Consider the following 26,568-nt stretch of genomic DNA (forward strand, 5'->3'; position numbering starts at 1 on the left):
GATTTATAACCCAACTTCTATGAGCTCTACCAATCTGTATTTGAAACGAGTACTCATGTAGAGACGTTGGTCAACAATCTGAACTAAAGATACTCAGGGAAACAGTCTCCAAAATACACTCTTTTACGATCCCTTATTGTTTATTGTGAAAATATGTCGACTCGTAAAAGATTGACAAAACTTAGCTAGAAGTAAAGAAGTGAATGAACACAAGCACTGAAAACAAACATTTTTGCCGAGTCAGTGAGGAGACATAATATCTTTAGGTCTTTATGGATCTATAAACAACTTACGATTATGTGCTCATAATTAATTCCATTATGGAATAGATAAAACAGATAGTAAAGATAAAGGCATCTGTTTTTATTGTTTTAGGATCGCCCATTATCATTACACCTGTGCGGTCTTCATATTTGGAATGTACTAAATACATATTACGTATTTTATTATTGCTGTTTTCGGGATATATAGGTTTGTTATAATAAAACAACAACAGAGTTGTCCTCTTTTTAATTTCCAAAACTCTCGCTACTTTGCAATACTTAAGTACATCACCATCAATTTTTTAAATATAATTTTTACAAATTTAAATTTACGATATGCGACGATGAGTTTATTGCTCCTAGTATTTTTACGGCTAAATTCCTGAATCATCACTAAGCACTCGAATAATTTTGAATAGTCTGTACAAAGTAAAATATAGAGTAAAATGTAAAAATGCCACCTGAGACAGGAAACAAATCGCAATCACAGTTTCGTTACTCAAAAATATACAAACACTGACGTCCCTAACGTTCCGCTAAACATTTAATTTTTACCAAATTTTGTACAATAATTCCTTTTTGCTTAAATGTACCAATTCGTAGGCAGTTTCATATACATTACTTATCAAATTGTATGGCATGAAATACTTATTTCAAACTAATGTTCACTCGCCACAGTCTCGGACGTGGGATACTTAAATACTAGAATAAATTACATTAAAAGTACTAAGTAATATTACAACTATACAAAGACACATTATGACTCTAATACCTACCTAAGTATTTATTGAGAGATACTTCAATAATGGTAAAGAAAAATATGCAACATTAACTAAGTATGTGTTACGTAACTCAAGTATTTCAGATTTTGTATTTTTATAATTGTTTCAAGCTGGCCGTGAGATGTTCACTAATAGTATTATTTTGATGAAGCGTTTTAAGTAAATATATTAAAAATCCATACAAGTAATGTAAAATTGAGCCGGACGTTTTGTTATGTTTCAGTAAATGTTATTTGCAGTTACACTTTAGTAGTCACAATCGTTATTATAAGAAACACTATTATTACGACATTATACACTAAAGAATATGAAGGTAATTCAAATATTATTGACGATGCTATGAAAATGCAATGTTTAATTATAACTAGGGACTAAGGAGGTACATATTATGTTCATTGTAGACACAAATAAAGCCGCATTAAGTACACATAATGTGGAAAAGTAATTCTCGGTTTAAAAAAGACTAAGTATTACTACAAAATAAGAAATGCCGTATTACTAATATAATCTGATACTAAGATAAGTTTCTGTTGGTTTAAAAAATTGCTTGTTGCTTTATTAAACACGGCGAAGTATTAGTAAATATAAAGTATTCAGAAATATACTATTCACTGAAGTATTATGTATGTTATGGTTCGTACAATGATTCAAACGAAAATATTGGGAATTAATCTCAGAAACTAAAAATCTATGATACACTTATATCTACAGTAAGCGTATTTAATATACACACACATTTATACGTCTTCATATTAATTTACAGACTAGAAACCTGAGATCATTCTGAAAGCCAATTCGTAATTAGTTACATTACTTATTCTACTATAAATGCAAAAAATGTTCCCTCATTCTTTAATAAATAGAAGCGATGAATGTACTGCAAGGATTTTTCTATTAGATATTGTTGCTAGTTTGATGAATTTATTTATATGCATAATTGTATACTGTACAGTCGGGAATAAAAGTTGCAAATGATTCAGATTGGTTCTTATACACGTCTATTCTATTCGGCTCAAATTCATTGCTCATTCTCAAGCTTCTCAGTTAATTGAAGTCTTATTATATATTTAAAATGTACTTGTTAAATTATCTATCTATATTATTCGTCGCTATCTATGCTAGAAATCATACAAAACTATTAATATTGCAGTAACGTCCCACCTATGTCACTTGCGTGGCAATTTACATACGAGCCTATTCTATCAAATTTGTAACTTCCATCGTGCTCTGATTTACCCGTTTTTTGGGTAAATTCATTCTGTGCGTTGTCCACATTCAATAACATTTTATTTCACTTACTTTTTGCAGTGTTAATAAGGGTAAACTTTAACTTTTTTGATGTAGAATCTTCTATGTAAATCTTGCAAAATTATTCTGAGCATACCTTTCTTATTTTATAATCAGAAGCATAATGACATAAAACAGATTTTCAGCTGGTTTTTACTGAATGTGGACTCCGCACCAGACCTTACAACTAAACATCAAAATGTTCATTCGATGCGACAAATCAAGTTTAACGTCCGAAGCATTGTCGTGAATGAGTTACAATGACAAACTATCAGGTATTTCTATCAAATACATCTAAAACTTTATGTACAGGATTTCAAAATTATTGCATTTAAGTTTTCGTTGAACACGTACTTTCTATAACAGATAGTCGCCATTCAAAAGGAACATAACGGTACCTTGAACTTTTAACTAAGTTTGTTTAAATCAGTTTGTATGCGTTTCCTGGTTTTATTCACTTGGTTTCTTTCCACAACTTTCAATTCACAAAAGGTCAAGTTAATTTAGTCATATTTTAAAATGAACTATGAATGTTTACTTGTCATATTACTACTTTAATATAAGCCGGATTTATCTCGTGTGATTTTAACATTCTTTCCTCATTAAGTTCCTTTTAAATACGACTATCTAAAGCTTTAAAATGTGCATAAGAATTCAGACACTACGACAACTACAATGCTAAAAAACGTTAGATAATTGAGAAGTTACATCGCGATAACATTATGAGCTCTCCATCACTCCGCTGTCAATACCAACATACTAGCCAACGATCCAAATCATAAAGAAAGGTAAAACTACACACTATTCTTTGAGAAAATATAGAAATACTCTTCAACTTAGGTTGCTAATATTCTATTCGATGAGTAAGTAGGGTGAGAGGACCGTTTTATATTCGTTTTCCTTAAAGAGAGATTCGTTACTTTTTCCCTTTAATCGCACGTCTACAAGAATTAATTCTGTATTCCACACTTTGCAACTTTGTACATTTTTTTGTCTTTTACTAGCGATTGATTCATACATTCAGAATATAATAATCTTATGAGTAACGGTACTGCACATGAGATAAAACCCCAGCAAAATTTACCATTTGTCACCATCGCAATAAAAAAGGTTTCCCTTTACAGATTCAGATTGGTCATGTTGTCAAAAACTAATTGTTCGTTTATTCGTTAAAGAAAAACAAAAATAAAACGGCCCCGATGACATGAAAATTCTATAACTAATAATATATTATTGTTTTAATCATTGGATTTAACTATTTATATTTTTTATGCCATAAACCTACGAATTATTTTTGAAGAAGTCTTTTTTACACACGTTTTGTAGTTGCTCTAAAGAATATAATTTTTCAAGGATATCCACGTAAATTTTTGACTAGGTATATTAATTTATTTTTGTGCTCTAGAAACGTGGATATAATGAAATTTGGATACTGGCAGGTAATAAGCAACTAGATAACTAACCTTCTAAAGTATATACATATTCCGTACTTAGGGTACTTTTAGTCCGTACGGTATATTACTTATTTATGTAAATATAAAAATACTATATTACACCAGCTTATGCTAAAGACTAGTTCCACAGACTAGATAAAACATGACTAGATTCACTCATCCCGTGGGTCACCTTATGATCTATGTAAAAACAAATAAAGCGAAGTTATTCGGATTCTATGTAACATTATTTTTCTTATATCTATACATTATGTACATTTAAACCGCTTGGCTCTACTAGCTGGGCTAAGACAACTTATTTATTTAATAGCTTAATGCCGATGTATGTACAATTCACTCAGAAAATGTAAAATCATGATCTCAGTTACAGTCACGGCTATCTAAACACACATGAATTACAAATGTACTTTTATATTTATCATAATAGATATTGAGATTGCTATATTCGATGTATAAGGACTAGGTACCATTCAGATTTTCAATTGTAAGAAGATTCTATCTATAATTTTATTTGACTCTAAGTAAATATTATCTCGTTTTGATGTACTATTTTTATCCACATTTTATTGTTACTGTACATTTTACACATTCGTATAGTTAAATAGAAACATTCAGATAAGCGAATCTTCAAAATAGTACAAATTATTAATGAATATTATAAATTTTGGATTGAATTTGAATTGGAAAATCTATTTCAACTCAGATGGTGTATAAATCAAATTTAGAAACATGATATTAAAACTTCAGAGGACATCAATAATAAGGTATACAACCGAACATATTACAAAGTACACAGAAAAGAAAAACATCAGATACATCTCGTTATAGAGAATTTTGACGAATACAATAAACCGTCTATATTACAGAGCTTATCAATATTGGCCTTAATTGTTTTAATGTACCCCACTTTAACTTAATTTACGTAATTGAGTCAGAACTTCAACATGATAGTATCGTCTTGGAAGACGCCCTTGTTGCAGGCATCCGTATGAAATGCGCTCATGGGCGTTGGCGGGGCTCAGGTGCACAGTCCAGAATTATCTACTAACGAACGGGCGAGCACATCAGCCGCGGCGATATCACTCACTTTGCCTTCAAAATGTCCTCTTACGTGGAACATAAATTCGGCTTTCCCTGCGAACTCCTGTCGACACATGAGACATAGGTGATGTGCGTGTTGTCTCTCAGGCGCATAGTGTGTATGCCCGTGAGTGAAGTACGCTCCTCCTCCGCCACCGCCTCCACCTTCGTTCACAACAGTCGCGGTCGACACGGATGCTGTCGCAATTCCGTGTCCATTCAAAATCTGTTGATTTTGATTGTGATGGTGCAGCAGCTGTAACTTCTCCTGGTTCGATAGATGGACCTTTTCTTGCTGCTGCGAATACAAAAGAATTTTAAAGTCAATTCACGTGGATCTAAAAGAAACAATTATCCAAAACTGGGTGAAATATCTCATAACAATGTTAATGATAAGTATTGAAAATATGTTATCTGCATTAATTACGTTTTCTTAATGGTATTTGTGAATGAATTTATATTTCGTCTCTCGAATGATAAACAAGTTTTACAAGGATAAATGAATGAAATGTTACTCAATCTCACCAACTAATTAGAACAATAATAATTATGTAGTACCGTTAATTTTTATAGCGTGTTGATTGTAAGAACAATACTGAGGAAGACTAGTCACTAAACCGTTATAGTGAGAAGAATAAGCTACCTGATGTTGGGTGGCCTGCATTTTATCCTGTAGCAACTTATTGTCAGGTAGATGTGACTTAGCGTGGGCGCTCCACTCATCCCTCGTGGCGAACAGTCTACCGCACAGCTCACATGACCAGGACACCACCATGCCTGCGGTGGCCGCAGCCACAGCTGCCGTGGCTGCACTTGTGTGAACCAGGTTTGTGTTCTGTGGGATAGTGAGAACGTGTAGGCTCTCTAGATATATATTCCCAGGTCTTTTTTATCATTGAACCAGAAATTGGTCACAATCTCAGTATAAAGAATGACTAAGAAATCCACGAGCCCCGCATCACGAAAAATCTGATCCCTAAATTATTTCGTATGAGTTGAGTCTCGAACACGAATCTGAGTCACGAGTTAAAATGAAAAAGAAAACTACATCGATCTTTTGACTAACACATAGTAAATTTTTAATTAACTGTGGTTTGATTGCAAAGTAACATGTAAGCTGATTTAACCTATGTTAATGAATTTGATGAGTTCTATGAATTACATGATAAAAAAAACGGGTAATTTAATGAAGAAAACTCTAAATAAAATACGAAAAGTAACAATCAACATTTTTAAACATCAACAGAGTACAAAAACTACTTTTATAAATTGAGTTTTATTTTGATATCCACTATTCAATGATATACGAAAAATGTAACAGAAATGTAGATAAGTAACACAGAAACATGCTAACATAGAATGGTACCTACTGTTTCTAAGAGACGTCTACCAACCATGCGTGGAATTTCTCAGTAAAATTTACCGTAAAGTTGTGTCCAGGTACCTGGCAGACCTGGATCGGCTGCTGATGAGAGTGTTGTTGTTGTTGCTGCTGTTGTTGTTGCTGTTGCTGCTGTTGCTGTTGCTGTTGTTGTTGCTGTTGTTGTGCTGCCGCCGCCGCTGCGGCTATCTCAGCCTGACTCGGCTTTGTGTCCTCTTGCTTCGCTAACTGAGGTTTAACGTCGTCCAGCTTCAGGGCTGCCGAAATAAAATTATTCTTTAGCTCGTTCGTTTAAAACTCCAACAAGCTAAAATGATATTCGCTTCGTTTTATGGGTCAATAAATGGTAAAGATAGTGTATGATTTTAGCAGGTGATGAAACAAAATAAGCAATTTCTTGTGCCGCGAGAAGCCAATAGTGTATATTTTTAATCTGTTATTTCATTAAAACCCCGTTAAAGTATTATTTTCTTGCAAGGGGAGTACAAAACCAATTACTTAAATTGCAAAATTTTGATAAGACGTGTGTGAGTGGGATATTTATCTAGAAATAGTGTTGATTACTTTCGATCGATCGATTACTTTTATCGAAGTCAACCGTCCCGAACCCCACAACGGTAGTGATAAGATATAGTAACATCGTGAGCATCTATCATTACCATTACGAAGCATACTCACGTGGTATTGTGATGGTTCTTTTACCTAGAGGTGCTATGTTCGAAGGCGTTATATGTTTCAGTTTGTTCATATGTAGCACTAGTTTGTCTCTACGCGCGAACGCTTTGTTACATACTTCGCAAACGTACGGCTTTTCTCCTGAGGGCAATAAAATAATAGATGTTACATGGACTTTGCATGCTCAGTATTATTGTATTAGCAAAGGAGGATGTTAACAACTGACCTGTGTGTATTCGCATATGTATCGTGAGTTTATCTTTACGAGCTAATCCCTTTCCACACACGGTGCACTCGAATGCTTTGCTTCCTGAAAATGCATAAACATAAGACAGGGTAATTAAAACCAAAGTACATTAAATCCATATAAGATTCATCCTTTGTTTAAACTGCAAAAACAAGATTGAAAAAATAAATCCCCCTTCAATGTCACCGGTAACCGCAGGATCTCCAACGAAAACAATGCTCTGAAACTCTTCTGAAATCTCTGATGGCTCTGAAATTGTGTTACTTGCCTTCGCTGGTAGAGCTAGTTGGTTTGATAGCTGGGTGTTTTCTCACAGATGTACCTTGCAATGCTTTTAATCTGGTCCCTGGATGCATAGATCCACCTTCTGCGTACGGCTCCGTAAATGGTATCAAGTTAGGTCGTGGTATATTATGTGTAACTTCAGGAGACCTGATGACGGAAAAGTCACTGTAGCTGATAAAAGCAATTACAAATAAATTTGTAATGCCTCGTCATCAAATCAATAATGTTCAATAATATTAAGCAATTCAATCAATTTGTATAAGCGTATAATAATTTGTAGTGAAATTTACCAATTGCCAAGACTTTGTAATACACGAACGCCTCCTTCGAAACCCATTCCTACATCATCGGGTACTGTGAATGTGCTATCTGGTCCGCCGGTACTAGAGCTGACTTGTGGGACTTTAATAGGAGAATTGATGGTAGCATAGTGGTGTTGTGTGGAACTAACTGTGGGAGGAGACGGGTGACCTTGATGTGCGCTGCCATTTTGTGTTTGTTGGGGGAAAATAATTTGATTGGATTTCTGGAAAGAAAAAAAAAAATTAATTTGTAATTTATAATACGTAATAAGAAAATGAGCTTCTAACATGACTAAAAACGACTAATGGCTAAAAACATACCTGCATTTCTTGATGATGTCGTGTAGTGTTGTTAGTATTTGTATTTTGTTGTTGTTGCTGCTGCTGTTGATGTTGTTGCTGCTGCTGTTGCTGCTGTTGTTGTTGCTGTTGCTGCTGTTGTTGTTGCTGTTGTTGTTGCTGCTGTTGCTGTTGTTGCTGCTGCTATTTATAAAATAACGATTATAAAAAAGATACGACGATTTAAAGCTTGTTAAAATATTAATAACACTAATAGATACCTGTTGTTGTTGTTGCTGCTGCTGCTGTTGCTGCTGTTGTTGTTGCTGCTGTTGCTGTTGTTGTTGCTGCTGCTGTTGTTGTTGCTGCTGTTGTTGTTGTTGGTGTTGTTGATGAGCTTGATGTTGCTGTTGTGACTCACGTCGAGCAGCTGCTGCAGCTTGAGCCATATGTTGTTGAACAGCAACATGCGCTTCTAAATACGCTGTTTTCTGTGCTTCCGTCATCTTGTCCATGTTAACCGTACCATCCTGTTTAACATTAAGATCATAAGTCTAGTCTAGGGCCAAGTACGTCTTTCTTTTCCCAAGACTAAAAAAGGACCGATATGAAACTGTTGTGTCCTGTTGAATTATGCAAGCAAAGATTGCAGTGGTTCTGAGATGGCATAAAATTAATAAATTCTTAGTGTCTAGTCGGAATTACACCGCCTTCATTGAGTGTCTTTGATGCGGCCGGAGGGCCCGAGGGAGGGTCGCGTTAGGGTGGCCTCCCCCGCCAGTGCATTCACCCCGCAGAAAGTGAGAACGGCCCCCTAAGTCCCACCGACTTTCATTCCGTAACACGATGTTTGAACACCCTATAGTTAATTGCCTAAATTCGGCACGCGTGCAGTTCAATGACCTCGGATATGACCGAAACAGGGAAACGGACGTGTGACAGATTTGATTTTCCGAAAATTATTTTTTTAGGACCTCACGAAAAACCTACGAAAACCGGAGTACGTAATCCACAAAGTTATCCTACAGCAGGGAAAACCAAAGGCGATAATTATCTTCAAATTTTGGTACTTGAATAAGCGAACGCGATCGTAACATACAATAAACTTTATCAGAATGTTTACAGAAATAAGACGTGTAAGGTTTCAGTGTAAAGCTAAAGTAAAATGAGGTAAAGGCTGTTCACGACCGACAATAAAATATTGATATTGATTTTTTCCATATAGTATCCAGATATTATCACAGAGCTCAAATATAGTAAATAAATTACCAGTTGCTACTACAATAAATAAGTGTGACAATACCACGCAATAACAAACGTAAAATACAGTACTATCGAATCGTAACATGCAGTTTCGAGTTACATCACACATCGTTTATAACACACGTGAGACTACTATGTAGAGCTCTACTGGGAAAGGTCCCACAGGGCAGATACGAATAACTGAGTCTATGGTTTGGACCATGTCACTATTGGCTTTGATATACACTATACAGAGTCGTATCTTTGCTCAATACTAGCTTCTACACCGTGCTTGCGATTTGGTGCCCGTCGAAGGATTTCTCGGGTTTGTATTAATTTATCTTTTAAATTAAATGTTTAAATGGTGTCCTAGATTAAATTGAAATCAGTTCTGTAGCTTTTGCTCGAAAAAATAAGGACTAGAACATCACACTAGAAAGTATTTAATTGCAGTACGAAGTGCGATACTTTTTAGGGCTGTATCTTATTTTCTTTCACATTCAAAATTGCATCACATTTTAACATGTTCCTTTTGTTTGTCAGTTTTATGTTATGCCGTCCCCTCAAGATAAGGGAGAAAACTGCGATCAAGGGAGGGGGAAGCCTCGGGGGGCCTTATCACTCATGCACTGATTAAAAACAAACTTACCTAACGGAGGGTTTGCATATGGGGTACCGATACACTGAGATAGGGTGAAAAATGTTCCGAACAGAAGTTGATACGTGATGACAAGCGTTTGATCCCACATGCCACAATTTGAACTCATAAAAGGCTACCCACTACCCAGACAAACGTATTCTGTAGGTATCAGTTATAGGTAGGTACGCACACACATGAAACATGGCCGTTACATTTTAAAAGAGATTTCGACCATTTGTACCATTACATTGATTTTTGAACTATCTAAATAATTATTCTCTTATTTCTATTGACACCGTTATAATATTTCATTATAATTTTATAAATGTTGTAAGAGTCTTTTAATAGTAAAACCGAACATATACCAGTACTATTAAACATTTCGTCACGTCAAGTCACTTGATCTCTCATCAGGAATTAAATAAAAAAATTACTTACTCCAAGATCCCATAGTTGATTGTAGTAAGAACTCAACCGCATTATTATAAAACTTTACACAAAACTGTATAAACCACTACAGTCGAAATTATCCAAAAATATCCAATGAAAGTCGCGAGACATGTTGATGTACGAAATCGAAGTACTAGGCTGGCATGGCGTAAGAGGAGTTCGTATAAAGCCAAGGGCGGCTCGGAGCGCGGTGTTGGGCGGTCTCGCGAGGCGGGTGCCCTCCGCCGGTACTATGCACTAAGTGGTAAGTGCAAGTTAACCGCTGGCGAGCTTGCAAGTCGCATCGATCGTCTACACTTTCCTCTTCCCGACGCACCTGGGTAAGACGGGACGCGGATACTGCCTATTGACTCGTGGGGCTCGGAAAATTCAATGCTGCGTAGAGGTTAAGAGATTGCATTTTATTTAAGGTTTGATAGAAAAGTTATTATTGCACTCACACGTAAAATTTTCTAGTATGTTCATAGTATTGATTGATTGTATATAATAATAAAAGATTGTAAATAATTGTACTACGTATTAATATGACGATATACGAACATAAATGAATCAGTAACATATTGTATTTACAAGAGTGACATTTTCTATTTAAGAGTGTCAATTTAATTATTTATTTAACTCATCTATTATATTATCATTAATTTATTTGTGCGTAATTTTTTCATGTTTAACATTTTGTACAAAATGTTATGCAAATCTTGTTTGAGTTACAACCCTAGCACAATTCGCTTCACATGATTCTCTATTGCTCGTAACGGAACTTTGCTCTTGTATGTTCCTGTTAACCTGGTAGTTGCAGCATTTGATTTTGAAGTAATAGGCTCTTCTGTGACTTATTTGCAAAGAACGAAAAGGAAAAGAAAGCAACATGTTTATTTTTTATCGTTAAGTTGTATCAAAATGTTAGAGAATCATTAAATGTGGTTTAAACGTCTCATAATTTTTGGAAGTAAACAGCCAAAGAAATAATGTGTTGTTTGTTTAAATTCAAAGCAGCGTTGCGTTGAATAACTTATCTTCTTTATGGCGCGCTCCAGTGCCGTAACTTTTAATACTTTCGCGTTGTAAACCTAAAATTTCTGTTTTATCGTTATTTTCATAGTAAAATTGCGTGTTTTGCGGTAAACTCGGATGACGGATGGTTACGGCTATCTCTAACAAAAAGTCTTGTGCCCATGTTAATGTTTAAATTAGGCTTTTTTAGTGTGTAACTTTATGTAACTGGCTTGGATATGAAATAAATTATTTGAAGTTGAATATAGTTTGCCCTATTTATTATTTAGATATAAAAGTCTCTCTATTTGGTACACTGTGTAATAAATAATTAATTTGGAAAGTAGATCAGAAGGTTACATTACTTACATTCATATATTACTATCTAACGCTACAGAAAAATAAATTTTGTTGACACATTATTATTACTGTTATCAATTGCTATGATAAGGCAATTGTATCAATTGATAAAATACTAGGTACAGGTGGTTTATCGAATATTTGTATTCATCTTTTATGTCCGGAGTCATTATTTTCCCAATTACGCAGAGAGAGAGAGAGCGTTCACGAATAAATAATGAAGATTAATTGACGCGGTATAGATTTCTCTCATCAAAATGTTGGATACAAACAAAATAATGGCTAGATGTGATTTCGGAAGGTACTAAATATTTTTGATTCGTGGTTTTCCTTATATACCAATGAACCAGTTCTCTTAGGTCGAAAGTTTTTGAAGTTATGAGCGTAAACAACAGGTATTAATTAAGCTACGTGAAGTCCAATTCAACGTGGATAAACAAAATAGGTATATACATTACGTGTTTTATATTTATGAATTGGCATTACGTAGTAAAATATTTATCATACCTATCCAAGTATCGCGAAAAATGACATCGCATATTTTCACAATATTGTCCACTCTATCGAATAAGCATTTTATAATCCATCTATAGGCAATCGATGATGTGTTAAAAAATTGATAATGATGTCTGGTTTTCATAGATAAAATAGCTAGTATTAATTTGTGAAGCGAATATACCTAGAATAGTTGCGGTTTCACCAACCCTATATGTAAATCTAAGTTTCTCAAACCGAGTTTCACTGACGATTTGCCGTGTACTACAAACCTAATTGTACCTACCTAATTTAATACAATTATGTAAATGAACTATAACTTTATTAAACACAAAAATAAAATTCAATATCAAAAGCCAATTTATTTCCGAAAGCGGAACCTTTGATCTGCGTTCGATAAGTTAAACGCGACTGTCGCTCTACGATTTAATGGGCAATGAAGAAAGCTTTCGGTCGTCTAGTGCCTTCAAAATTTTGTAGCGTTTCGGCGACTCTGCTGTTACAAACTTGTGTACACATTTAGGCTTCTTTCGGCTGTATCATAGTTCATGGCATCAAGTGATGTGGGGAAGGCTTGAAGCGTTTCGGTGCAAGTGGTGTTCAGGGTAGCGGGTGCGGTCCCCGCCGGGCGGAGGGAGGCCGTAGTAGGAATATCCTTCACCTCCCGCGCTAGGTCAGGGTTAACGGTACCCCCGAGCTCGGGTGACGGAGCCACCTTCGACCTTGGATGGGATGCGTGCGCTAATGCACTTTATACATATACGCTATGTTGCAACGCCACGCTCTCGTGCGTTACGACTGAATGACTTGCCTTACTGCTGGCTTGCACCTGAACTTACTATCTCTTGGAAAACAAAGCAACCGCTTTCAATATAACTGACCAAAAACATAATACAACTGTTTAACATATGCAGCTCATTCTATTTACAACCCACAAGATCAAATAAACCCAATCTACGAAAGCAGATCTGATATCAGATTTTCATGTAAGTAAATTACACGGCGCGTCATAAAAACAAAACGTCTATGGACATGCGTAGCCAATTCGTCCGATTTCAACAGTCGTATTGCGCACGGGACATCGCCGAAAACCTTATAACTATCGCATTAAAGCATACAATTCATTATTCTAACTGGCTACGTGGAAATGAAATACACGCGTTCAGTAATAGCTCACAAAACGACTTTATTAAGGTTCAAATTCGACGTGTGAGAATGTTTTTCCTTCTGCCGAGTCAAAGATGAAATTTTTTGGCAGTATCGTAAAGGGATAAGGTTGAGATTGGCGCGAGATGTCGCTACGGGTGGTGGGTGGTTGTGGGTCGATACGAGCCGGGCGTCGCGCGGCGATCGATAGAGGAGAGGGGCGCAACCCCGGTCCGGACACCGTGCATCGCCCGCCGCGTGCCTACACACTCGTCAACAATACATTTCATATCTAAGTGCCTTACTTTGTCAACAGATAATAAGGGTTCATCTTGCGAAATCTGAGCCACGAAGAAGCCGTGCGCTGTGATGAACAAGCTCTGTAATATTTTATTCATCTTCATTCGTTTACGGCTGTATGTTGCTCTCGAAGGCATACGCTCACATAAATCTGCTATAATATCATCTCAACTCTCAACTGTTAAGGAACAAAGACTGTTGCGAGTTGTAACAAAAGGGACCGCTTTATCATTCGGTGTTTAAACAACGAAACAGAGCTTAAATTATGAAAATGGGTTGTGTTTGCGTATGATATACTTAGTTAACCCAAATCGATTACACTTTATCTAATCCTACGCGGAATCGATCGCTGACTAACGTAGAATATACATAGATTCAAGCACTATAACCTTGAGTGAATTATTGATGTTTGATGTTTCCACTCGTATGTAACAATGTATGTAAGCTACCTGCAAGGGTAAACCGAATTGAATGTTTAAAGAGTCTATTTATGGCTGTTGATTCAATATATTACGACGGTGTAAGTACTTGAAGTTTGGTACCGAATAGTAAATGTTAGTTCATAGCCGGAGGACATTCAATGACCGGTCCCTCCTATTTGACTTATACCATACAACCTGCGTGGGAAAGAGCACACGTGATGTATTTCTTGTTATTTGCAATCGATCATGCATAACTAGTTAGCTCGACTACAAACAATGTATCTACTTTATGCGAAACTCTTTGAAATATGAAAGGCACTTGTCATTACCATCGAACGGTAGTTGTTAAACATTGTAGTTAGAGCAATTTCTTTCAGAAAATATTCCACTAACCGTACAAAGGAAATAAATATCTCTCACCTTTGTCATCGCAAATGGACCATTCTGAATGTTGCTTTTGTAACTGAATAACGTCGTCGTAACAACAGAGAGAAAAAAAACCTATTTTTGTGAGTAAACAGGAAACAGAAAGTAACAAGGACCCTCGTTAGTGAAGCCTTTATAAAGGGTTATCAAGTTCACTGTCAGATTGTATAGGCTGTAGGTAAGTTAAATGAACCATTTCAAATTATTTGCTACGAGACGTAGCTAGTTGCGTAGCAAAACATAAATAGATCTACGTCAAAAATCTCTGTTATTGATAAATGTGTTTGCGTAGACCTTCGTAGAATTATGTTTATGGTATAGTAGATAAAATTAAATACGGTAACGACATAGATTAAAACGTAAATAAATAGAATCTTAGTTTAAAAACAAATGAACTGAGTTCAAATATGGGAAGGTAATGTGCGAATAAAACCGAACTAGTAAATAAAATGGATGTCGTGCAACTAGCGACTACATTAACCGGCGCACCCCTTGAATTGTCTTACACATTCTGTGTTATTCGACTTTGTACTTAGTCAAAATGGAAATAACAAAGAAAGTTTTGAAAAAAAAACTCCTCTACTGATTCTACTGTTTTAAATAGTTGCTAAATTGACGCGCTGCCGGTACACCAATTACATTTCAAAAAGCGCTGTATAAAAACTAAAGTTCAGTCACCTTTATTGACATTCACGAACGTTGCCAAAAGCAGAGCAATTTATTTTATTTATAACTTAATCCTTTATTCGTGTCATCAGTCGCGGATTGGTCCGCCCTTGTACACAATACAACCTGACCTTTCCACGTAAAAATAACCCACGTTTTTGTGAGCTTCTCGTCAAATATTAAGACACCCATCAACATATTTTCGGGTTAATCGTGCTTTGAAACATGGTAGTAATTAATTTTCACTCGGAACGTTTTTGTGAATGAGCGGTTATATAAGGGAAAAGTGGCGTTTCGAGGGTTAAAATGTGAATTTTATCTCTTCCTAGTACTGACTAGAGATGTATTGAAATTTAATGATTTGGTTATCACTGTCTCCTCATTTATGGAACAATAAGAAGCGATATTTAAAAATAATGTTTATTATGAATTTGCAAGACAGTCTTTCCAAATACGTATGTGAACATTGTAATATGTTGCGTGACAATCTTTGTTTATGTTTATCAGAACATAGAAGTTTTTCACCTTATGACTACAGCAGATAAGGATTCATAAAACTATGCAAAAGCTTTTAAATTGTGTTAACAATCGACAAGCCAAATGGACAACAAATTCCCAGCCTAAAAAAGCCAAACCATTTTATCCAACGTTATATTGAATCAAGCCCATATGGAAAGTAAACTAACACGTACATACATTTATACTTATGTATTGTACATGATAGTGAAAGCGTACTACGATGACTAACAGATATCTATATCGTTTGATAAAATGTAGGCTGTGTGTGAATATCGACAGTTGTTCACTACACTGCTATATATGTGCTACTATCGGACGTAGTACGAGCGGTGTATTCGTCAATGGAATAGTTCTATTGAATACTGATATTTATACAAGCTTTTCTAAGCAAAATCGGATACTGCGATTTATAAGGTATATTTTTAGAAGGCTTTTGTTGAAGCTAAGGCCATTAAGACGTCTGTAAAACTAAGATAAGGGATATATTTTTAATAAGGAACAGACTTTTCTCACTAACAGTTGTAAACTTATCCAACTACATGGTTTATTTATACTGTTAATTTCGTTTAGCAATTAACTATTTACCTTAGTATTCGAAACAAAATTAGATTCAATAGCTTAATATCGCAAACTATTTACTATTTCAACAGTAAAAGAGGCAATATACTAACAAATATCACTGCAAAAAGAAATCAAGAACATAAACTGAGTACATGTAAAGTAGGTAAATGTTATTTAAACTACAAGCTGTGAGCAAGTCTATTCATATGAGACCTTCGGGCATAAACCTTCAACTAACCTTCGTGAACACAAGGTTTATTAAAAGATAAGAACGACTTCTCGAGGCTTTGTACTAACTTATGAGTATAAAAAGAAATGTTGCAAAGGTTATATGCATAAGAATTTAATATGCTAAAGAACTAACATGAAACCTAGATTGTGTAGAGGTATACCTTTTTTTAATAACTTAAACAATGTATTTCTACTTAAAACCACGCTGACAGTGAAAATAGACAATTAAAAAAAATAATCTGGACTTCAGATTTTAGGCAATATTTAGGAATTACTCAAATTCCTGTTAAAATAGAACATCCTACCAACGATATTTAATTTCTTATTGTTATTTAATTTCTCTAATAGCTTTATGCTCTTTCATTACATTAAATGAGTCACAGGAAGCATTGCACGTCTATTAAAAACTTCGAAGTAAATAAATGACTGTACGAAGTAGCTTGCGCCATATTTCTCTACGTTCAGGCTATAAAATGTAACATAGACTAAATTGTAGAGATAATAAAATTGAGCGACGTGAGTGCAGTATCGCTGTGTAATAGACACGCGATCCACTTACCAATATGCAAGCTTGGAATAGAGCACCTTTACAAAACGAATAACTAAACATGAACTTTATCTATACGACAGGAAAATGCAATATCTCAAATTAAAAAATCCTAAAAGTAGTAGCATATTTTCCGGCCCGACAAATGGCTAAAGGTTCGCCCTCTATGACATGAGACTAACATTGTTAACGGCCAAGCGTGGGTGTAGTTCATACACCTCTACCTAAAACCTTCGAGTATAACAGGCGTGATATTATGTGCAATGAATCCAAATTAAAAAAGCCTAAAAGTAGCTATCCATAACTTACAAATAACTGTTATTTAAGTTAACGTACAACAGTACAAAGAAGGTTACAATATCGAGCTTATTTCCTTAAAACGTCAAACATTTCTAGGACAAATGGAGGAAGTATAAGCAACGTTTGTCGGACGTGTGTTTGACTTTGCTCTATTTGATTGGTTTCTACAAATGCTGGAGGCGTTATTTGGATTTCTATATTAAAATCGTATAGGTCAGAGTATGATTCGGCACATTACACAACTTGACAGGGAAATGTTACGTAAGTCATTATATAAACAAGTCCTGTATGACAAGATGTTGTGTATGAAGCAAAGGAAGTTTGTAAGGATCGTACCAAGTGGCACTCTATTGTGAAAGATATGTGTATATACCCTTTGGGAAGAAGGCGTGCTTTTATCTATGTATGTACCAATTTACTGACCGAGTGTCGTCAAGTAATTACCCAAGATGTTTTTTTCCAAACCTTCTGATTATTTTGGAAGGTTATGATTTTTTAACCCCCGACGCAAAAAGAGGGGTGTTACTATTACTGTCTGTAGTCTATTTTCACTTACTTGAAAGTTAATGGTAGATGTAACGATCTTCATGGACTCAGCGTAGTTCCGGAGCACGGAGTCGGTGCTGAGGCAGTTTTGCCGCCATTCATACAGCTGCTCTAGCCGCGTCACGCATCGCTCGCAGATCTTCTTCGGCAGGAAGTCATCCTTCGATATCTGCTGGATTGAAACGAACAACGGAATATTTTGTTAGACAGATGATGTTGAAAAATTGGCAAATTAGTACCTTTAGTAATAACAAAGTAAATTGTTTCATTTGAACTTAGATCATATTATTTGTAAGAATATTTCTTATTACTTTCATATATTGCCATTCCTAACTAAGCTCTCGAGGGCATTAATAGTTCATTGTCTTAGATCATTCAATGATATGTAATTATTATCTGTAGCTTATCAAAATTTATTTTAGAAAAAAATAAACAATAGTATAAACGTACACCTGCTCATTATATGAAAGCACGATTGTCATTTTGTTCATCCCTTTAATCAAACCGAACTATTATTATTCCAAATATTTGTACCAAATTGTTTCCTTATTGGATGATATCAGACATGCAAAATTAAATCATCCAATCAATGAACCGTGAGCTCGTTTATTGAGTGGCGCGGCCATTCGAAAATAGACCTTACGTCTATTGTATTAAGATGTTTGGTGGAGTCATACGCACAGAATCTGCGTTCATACAAAGGGATTAAGATGGTCACGTGGCGGGATCCCTTCTTTTAGGCTTTATTTTTTGATCGTATACAAGAGACTGAGAGGTATATGATTCGCAGCGTAATCCCAAGGTGCTCGTTCAGTGACCTACTTCAAGGGTGCGTGGTTACTTACGAGGTCAACGCACTTACTACGACTGTATTATTAAACAAAAAATCAATAGGTAATATAGGTATGTGATAGAAACGTTTCTTAATCTGCATCGTAATATAATATTGGTCTAGCGGCGTGTATTGCCAAAGTCGGGATTATGGCAACGGATCTGCATTAAATAAATGTGCCATAAAATAGGGATCGCGAACGCTCTGAATATGGAAACGTAAACATTAATGGGTTTTTTATTGCCTACTGCTAAAAGTATATAGTATTTATTAACTATATTTATGTTTAATAAATGGCTATTTTAATTAACGTAATAAATTAAAATACCTTACTTACAATTTAGGATTATTTTCTTTATGACTATAAATAGTTAATTTTGTTTTAATTGAAACCCTATTATTTTGTTTGCTTACAAAATAATAATACAAACATTCACATATTTAGGCTTGATGTGCTAAATCATAATAAAGTGGATACGAGAGAAACGATCATTAAGAGCTTTCTCATTGTATTGAATTGATGTATTATGATTATCATAATACGATTAGCTAAGCAAAAAAAAACTCAACAGGTATAGTGCAATTTCGTTATTCCTTGTTGTGGTCGTAGCAAGACGTAGCGCGCAGGCGTCTACGACTGCTACGTGCGGCTGCTACGTAGCGGCATTATTGCAACCCAAAGAACCACAGACCTGATGTTTACGTTTCACTTCACTGGGAACTGTTTTATGCACTTGTAGAATACACTCTATATTTAGAAAAAATGGTAACGAATGCACTGAACTGCTCGGTTCAAGAAATGTCAAGGACAAAAGATCACTTAGAGTACAAAGAAACGACTCACCATAGTTGGCAGGCAGGTCCTGAGCTTAAACAGAATCTGTCGCTGCTCCGACTCCTTATCGAAGATGTGGAGCCTGGGACCGCTCTTCAAGGAGCACAACCGACAGAGGTCGGTGAACGCCGTGAAGTTGAGGTCCTCGGGCTCGGTCATCGCGAAGCACCTGATGAGGAGGTCAAGGAGGCAAGAGTTGTCCATGTATACGGCGGTGGTTCTCGGGTGGCGGGAGACAGGGTCAACGCCGCGGCATGTCGCGGGTGCAGGCACGGGGAGGCGTCGCGCCGCCGCTGCGTCCGGGGGGCACTGGGGCCGGCGGCGCGCGCCACCCGACGCCCCTCGGCCCCCCCGCGCACGCAGCCCCCGCGCTCCCTCCCCGCCCGAGGGGTGGCGCGCCTCGACGGAAAACGCCAGTTTTCCCACTTAACGGCGTCTGAGAACGATGCTTGTTTATCGATATGCAATTGATTTTATTGTTTGTTTATATGTACCATGTCTAGATGGCTATGTTGCTGAAAAAGTATCTATTCTTATGAATTACAACCGTAAATGTACTATCATAGGCTGCACCTTGTTTGATGGTAATCCTTTGTATAGAAGATTCTTAAACCAAGAATGATTATTGAAGTAGCGGTGATCCACCCTCAATAGAGTTTTATAAGCTTCGAATGGCTTGAATAACATTAACTATTCAATTATATACATCTACTTATCTACAATAATTTATAAACATAAATTTTCAAGGCAGCAGAATTATAAAATTGTGCACTGCTTTTCACTAATACACTTAAATTATACGTAACTAAAGGTTACACTTTGAAAAAAATATCCTTGCCCCAGGAATTCTTAGTCAGAAGTTCCGCTAAGCAAATGCAAAGCAGCATTAATATAATTTGAATTTAAAAACACAAGAACTTCCTAACAGAACATGAAAAGCAAGCAATGAAAGCTCTTAACAAAGCTATTATCATGCTCACGATCAACATTTACATTATAACAAGGCCTAACACCGACCTCCTTATTCGACCTACATACTTATAAGTCACACAGAAAAACAACTTGTCAGTTTTGTTTATATTATGAGATTACTATCAAAGTGATTGTGCATAATATTTCCTTTAATAAAACGTTTTAATCATGTCCGTAGCGTCTTCTGATACAGAGGAACTTTACAATGCTGTGTCTGAAAGGACTTTGGCTATCATTAAACCTGAGGCGTATGATGACGCGGAAGCTATTGAGAATACCATCAAGAATAATGGCTTTATGATTCTAGCAGTAAGTAATGGGAGCAATGCCAAACCTTGGTAATTGTTAGGCTTATTATTTGACTTAAGACCTTTCCTTTCGACTGTTTACGTTTAGTTGATTATTCGCTGTGACGTTTAGATAGATTATCAGGACGTTATCTATAAAAACATCAATATTTTTACACAAAGAAATAATAAATTAGAACTCTTTTTAGCAATGTTAGTATAGAATATACATAATAAAGGATTTATTGCGTTATGTTTATGAGAGATAGCTAATTTACACAATGGTTTCTAAAATTGTTACTTAAATAAATAAAAAAACTGTATTAAGCGCTGCATGACTTATAAGATTAAACATATCTAAGTTTTGTTAGGTATAGGTATAATAATAAACATAGGTACAAAAAACGTTTTGATTTCATAAGTCGGTACATGTCAATACAATTTTAACATCTAATTTTACAAAACCAATAATTCATGAAACCTTACTATTACGGATCGTTAATATTAATTCGAATACTGACAATCGGCGACTTTATCAGGGACATTAATCAATCGTGTCATTGCTTGGACAATAAAATACAAATGACGCCTCGCACGCATGTGCTCCCAAATCATTTTATTAATAGCTTGTTTGTCTATTTCCATTTGAAGGATAAATTCGATGTATTGAGATAATTCTATATTGCGATCCATAGATTTGTACCTACTATAGGTACCTACAGTTCATGTGTAGAATGTTTCTTCTTTAAGACATTGAAAAATCCTGTAAAATATAGTGCTGTATTCATGATGGGTTTGGTAACTTCTTTACTAGTTTAGCGGCAAGATTTTTACATAGAGTTTCATTCACTTTAAGAGCCAGTTTCACACTTCATAAGTGTCAGATAGCATACCTATATCTATACTAATATTATAAAGCTGAAGAGTTTGTTTGTTTGAACGCGCTAATCTCAGTAACTACAGGTCCGATTTGAAAAATTCTTTCAGTGTTAGATAGCCCATTTATCGAGGAAGGCTATAGGTTATATACGTCACGCTACGACCAATAGGAGCAGAGCACCAGTGAAAAATGTTACAAAAACGGGAAAAATCATGGTTCTCTTATGTGACGCAAGCGAAGTTGCACGGGTCAGCTATGCTAGATAAAGTGGTAGCAAATGTACAAAAACAACTGCCAAAATTCCATCTGATAGTCATCTTAAAGTGTTTACCACTTTGGCTGGTCCTAAGAAGTTTTCAAGTTTTTTTGTTTTTTTACATGTTTTTTGTTTGACTATCTTATAACACGTATATAACCATTTTTTCAAATCTACGATATTTTAATCATTACTTATTCCTAGTTGCTTTATTTATCAAGACTAATCAAAGAAATATCTGAAGTTCGTGCTACTGTATATTAAAACTCTTCTCCGAAACTGGACCGGCATCTATTCATAAAACACGGTCGCAAATATTTTTATCAATAATTCGCATACGCGGGGATGACCACCCGTGTCCATCGCAAGGGCTGGTACGCGCCGCGGGCGATGGCAAGGGTTGTGATATGCAAAACTCATATCGGTGTTAGAGACGAGAGGGGCGCCTTCATTATTCCACGTCACATGCAACCCTTGTTACAATAGGGCTGTCCGTTTGTGTTTTGTAAGAATATTATTATTTTACTCGTGATATTAACAATTGAGAATGTTTATAGCGTATGATTACGTACTAAACTGTAATTTTTAACTGAGTGCCAAAACATGACAGTATAATGTGGCTGCTTTTGACTTTCTTACGGACGCGATTCCTAAACATGTATGTTTCATTAACTCGTTAGCTACGAGGTGCTACGCTTTGCGTAGCAAGCAGCTCGACTCAAAGTTTACTATTGTTGGGTTTTATTGAAATGTCAAATGTTTTAATAATAATGCATTATAACTAAGATAATTAAATAGTTACGTTATTCAACCACGTTTAATTTTAGCAATATACAAAATTCAAACTCAATAAAATTTCAAGTCATTGACAAGTCGTATCAATTTAGGTATACTAATATGAGTATACGCAAAGTATACAGAAAAGAAATGGAAAGTGGTTAAAAAAAACAGTTATTATTTTGTTCAACCCTATGCTAGTTGCAGATCTTCTTGCGCCCCAGCTCTCAACTGCGACGGTCACCGCTGTTATCTATAGAAACCATAGAAAAAACTAATTACGTCTCCCCATTGACGTTTCGAGGGGACTCTACTATCGCGTATGATCATTATTTTTGTACGTTCTAAGAATACTGATGCAATATTTTGGTAGCTATCATATTTTTAAAAGAAGGCTACGTATTTGAATAAATAGCTGGAATACGATTAACTGGCAAGGTCAGTACAGTAAAGGACAATGTTACATAATAATATGTATGATCATTGATCACAGTACTGACTATGTACATGCGACTTCTATGTAGCAATAGATACCTTATTAAACCTCTCTGTTTAAGATCTCTACGGTAAAGGTGTTATTTAACCCTATGCTTAGTATTTTTAGCGATGACAATGAATATTTCACAATTCCACGAGTCCAGTACAAGATTTACAAATAGGCACACAGGAAAAACATTTAATTTTATCAACAAAACTGTATTGTGATATAATTAACCTTTATGTGTAGGGTCAAGTAGGGATCAGTGGCTCAGTCGGGTACTATGACTCATGCGTAGATTTCCTAGAAAGAACAACAATATCTATCCATCTCTTTCACGAATCGTAAGCGTTCGACACCCGAACACGTAGAAACCAATCATCCGCCATCTCTGGCGCCACATGAAAGTGATGCAGATAGTTTTGTGTTTCGGTTCATCAAAAATTACTTTGCAAGGTAAATGATATGAGATTTTATTAGTTAAAGTCCTAAGATTTATTATTTGTTACATTTTTTATTGAAAGTGCCGTTAATGCACTAGGCAGTGGCAAAGATTAGCTTACAATTCGATAAACAATGTGAGATTGGTGCGTCATTTAATGAAAAATGGCGACGGCGTGTTCACTGACTCAAATTTAAGAAGTCTACAGTGGCTCATGAGTCACTGTGTACACTGTACAGTACCTAAGTACAATTAAATAGACATATACATTACAATTTATTTGATACTATCACTTTTATTTGATGTATGACTTTAATAAAGACATATAACTGAAATTAAATCATAGTTTTAATTGAATATTTAAATGAGTCACTGTGTACTGTTTGGGTCACTGTTGAATATTTATACCATGCGCCACTATGTACTGTTAGAGTCACTGTGTACTACAGGGTTGAGTCAATGAAGACCAGTACCAGTACACAGTGGCTCATTTCCCACTTTTTAAAAAACATACTGTAACAACTTTAATTATGTCTTTATTGGAAAAGTGATAATGCAGAAAGATAGTTTAATAACCCAAGTATAACGGGTGTGAAATTCAGCTCGCTACTTTAATTTTATAATGATCATTTCAGCATCCGAAAAAATCCGAGTCAGTGTTGCCTACTTGACCCTACGTATTTCTGAGAAAATTGAAATAGATAGCCTGGTAGGTATCCTTCACTTGCTACAATTTTAATAAGTTCGATTTTTATGTAGGTATTTTATCTCCCCTCGCGATACGTGACACTCCCCTTGTTAAAGCGCATGAATTAAGTTTAAAGTGTAGATTCGTGTAGTGAATGCGAACCAGATTTTGCACACTATTTATTATTTAGTTCATGATTATTCTATTTTTTGCACTAAGAAATAAGTAGGTATTAGTAGTTGACCGGGTCAACAGAGAATTATAAAACTTTTAGGTACCTACTCGTAAAAATTAAACCGAAATGCTCCCGCATGTAATTTTACGTGTTAGGGCTCCTACACACACTTGTTCCTAGCATTTGAGTCTTAGTCCTAGAGTCGAGCCTGAAAATAGGCTGAGCAGTCGAGTCGAATGCTATCCCGAGCCGCGTAAAAAATACTTTTTAGGGAAAATACGCCGACGCAAAAGGAAAAACGTATAGTTCACAGTAAAAGTCTTATTCGGTATATGCATAAAATCAAGCCTTTTTCCTATTGGGGTAGGCAGAGAACAGAGAACGCCACTTGGTACTATCCTTACAACTTATATCTTGTCATACAGGACGGTTACGGGTACTTCGCACTACTCACATGTTATTATAAAATTAAATAGTGACTACTTCATTGGCCCATATTTTCTATCATTTTGGACGTGAAGTTTTACTTACAACTTGTACTTATGTTGTTTCAGAAGCGCGTTGTTCGTATGACGCCGGAACAGACGGCCGAGTTGTACAAGAGTCATTACGGCAGCCACCACTTCCCGCATCTCGTCGCACACTTGTCGTCTGGACCTTGTATTGCGCTTGTACTCGCTGCTAAGAACTGCATACAAAAATGGCGCACGCTGATGGGTCCAGCCCGGTAAGTATTAATTTAAAGATTGTTTGATACTAGCAGCTGAGTCTTTACTCATTAGTCACACAACAGATAGGTACCCATTAAAATTTCGACCCCCTCTCTCGCACAAAATTCTAGTACCTACCACGAATATAAGCATAACGCCAAATTTGATTGTTTGGATACCACACTTCTCACTATACTTCGGACTTCTATTAAGAATATACTTGTAACACCATGGTCCAAGATCTGAGAATCGAACTTCAGTATTTAAGTAACTATACTGCGCCTTAGTACAGTTAGTACCTACGTTAACGTACGATCAGTTCTCATTTTTTCTAGTAGATGCTACTTAGGCAGCGTGCGTTAATAACGCATCAAATTTTAGATCTGTTTCTCGTACAAGTAAAGCGTCGTAGAACTTAGGCAGTCTCGCCTGTATAGGCAGACATACATTAACTTCCTTCTAAGCATAAATAAAAGTGATTTTATTTTTCAGAGTACTGGAGGCGCAGGCTTATTGGCCGGATAGTATACGCGCGTGCTACGGACGTCGCACTAAGTATGGAGACTACTTCAACGCCGTGCACGGCAGTGTTAACCACGCTGAAGCGATTAGGGAGATACACTTCTTCTTTCCTAACAGTATGTATTCGTAAACAAATTTTGCAGTGCCTGTTGATATGTCGCGTGAATCTAGTTAATCATTAATATTTAATGACATACATAGATAACATAGCGAGAATCGTAATTTGTATAGGTCAGCTCTGATAATTTGTAGGTTGTGTGTAAATGGTTTTTAGTTACTCTGAGTCAAGCCAGTTCATTATATTATAATATAAAACATAACCATCCCTTATATTAAGCGGTTAGCGAGGCAAATTCAGATAGCAATTCCAGTCCACATCTATTCCCAGATGTTGCCAAAAATTATGTGAACTTAAATTAAGTATTTATTTTTCCACAGTGATAGTAGGACCTCTCCTTCGAAACTGGCAAGTAAAAGACTACATACAGAAGCATATTACTCCGACTTTACTCCCAGGGTTGACAGCGTTAGCTCACGAGCGTCCTGCCGAGCCTGTTCTATGGCTAGCGGAATACTTGCGGCGACATAATCCTAATGAACCAGAGCTCGCACCACAACCTCCTGAACAGAGGGAGGACCAGAGATGTCACACTCCATTACCATCGGAAGAGTCTTTACCTATAAAGAAATGATACACGAACTGATTGTTAACAGTGTAAGAAGAGTAACCTGATTTTCTCATGGGATGGTCAATGCCTCCCAAGTCCCACGGTTATACTTACTTTTCTGTAAAAAAAATTATCTTATTATAATAAATTGTATGCAGTGGAAACTC

The 26,568-nt window shown here is 35.9% G+C and overlaps 2 protein-coding genes across 9 annotated transcripts; one reads left to right on the top strand and one right to left on the bottom strand.

Annotated features, from left to right (window-relative positions):
• Window positions 1–503: 503 nt before the first annotated feature.
• LOC142975636 (uncharacterized) lies at window positions 504–19,844 on the bottom strand. 8 transcript variants are annotated; one of them, XM_076118608.1, is made up of 11 exons: window positions 19,556–19,844; window positions 17,890–18,048; window positions 8,317–8,565; window positions 8,078–8,239; window positions 7,745–7,980; window positions 7,438–7,625; window positions 7,149–7,232; window positions 6,926–7,063; window positions 6,290–6,504; window positions 5,510–5,701; window positions 504–5,164 (listed from the first exon to the last, which is right to left on the bottom strand). In XM_076118608.1, the coding sequence occupies exons 1-11, from the start codon at window positions 19,748–19,750 to the stop codon at window positions 4,805–4,807; spliced, it is 2,178 nt and encodes a 725-aa protein (XP_075974723.1). In that variant the 5' UTR covers window positions 19,751–19,844; the 3' UTR covers window positions 504–4,804. The 8 variants fall into 8 exon arrangements, with proteins under 8 accessions (XP_075974723.1, XP_075974724.1, XP_075974727.1 ...); XM_076118609.1 differs by having other exon boundaries at window positions 8,078–8,236; window positions 17,890–18,051; XM_076118612.1 differs by having other exon boundaries at window positions 7,438–7,601; window positions 17,890–18,051.
• Window positions 19,845–20,598: 754 nt separating this feature from the next.
• Window positions 20,599–26,556, top strand: LOC142975751 (nucleoside diphosphate kinase homolog 5-like). Its single transcript, XM_076118799.1, has 4 exons — window positions 20,599–20,827; window positions 25,056–25,228; window positions 25,704–25,849; window positions 26,172–26,556. The coding sequence occupies exons 1-4, from the start codon at window positions 20,687–20,689 to the stop codon at window positions 26,423–26,425; spliced, it is 714 nt and encodes a 237-aa protein (XP_075974914.1). The 5' UTR covers window positions 20,599–20,686; the 3' UTR covers window positions 26,426–26,556.
• Window positions 26,557–26,568: the final 12 nt, after the last annotated feature.

This window comes from Anticarsia gemmatalis, chromosome 9 (genome assembly GCF_050436995.1).
Source record: "Anticarsia gemmatalis isolate Benzon Research Colony breed Stoneville strain chromosome 9, ilAntGemm2 primary, whole genome shotgun sequence".
Taxonomy (NCBI): domain Eukaryota; kingdom Metazoa; phylum Arthropoda; class Insecta; order Lepidoptera; family Erebidae; genus Anticarsia; species Anticarsia gemmatalis.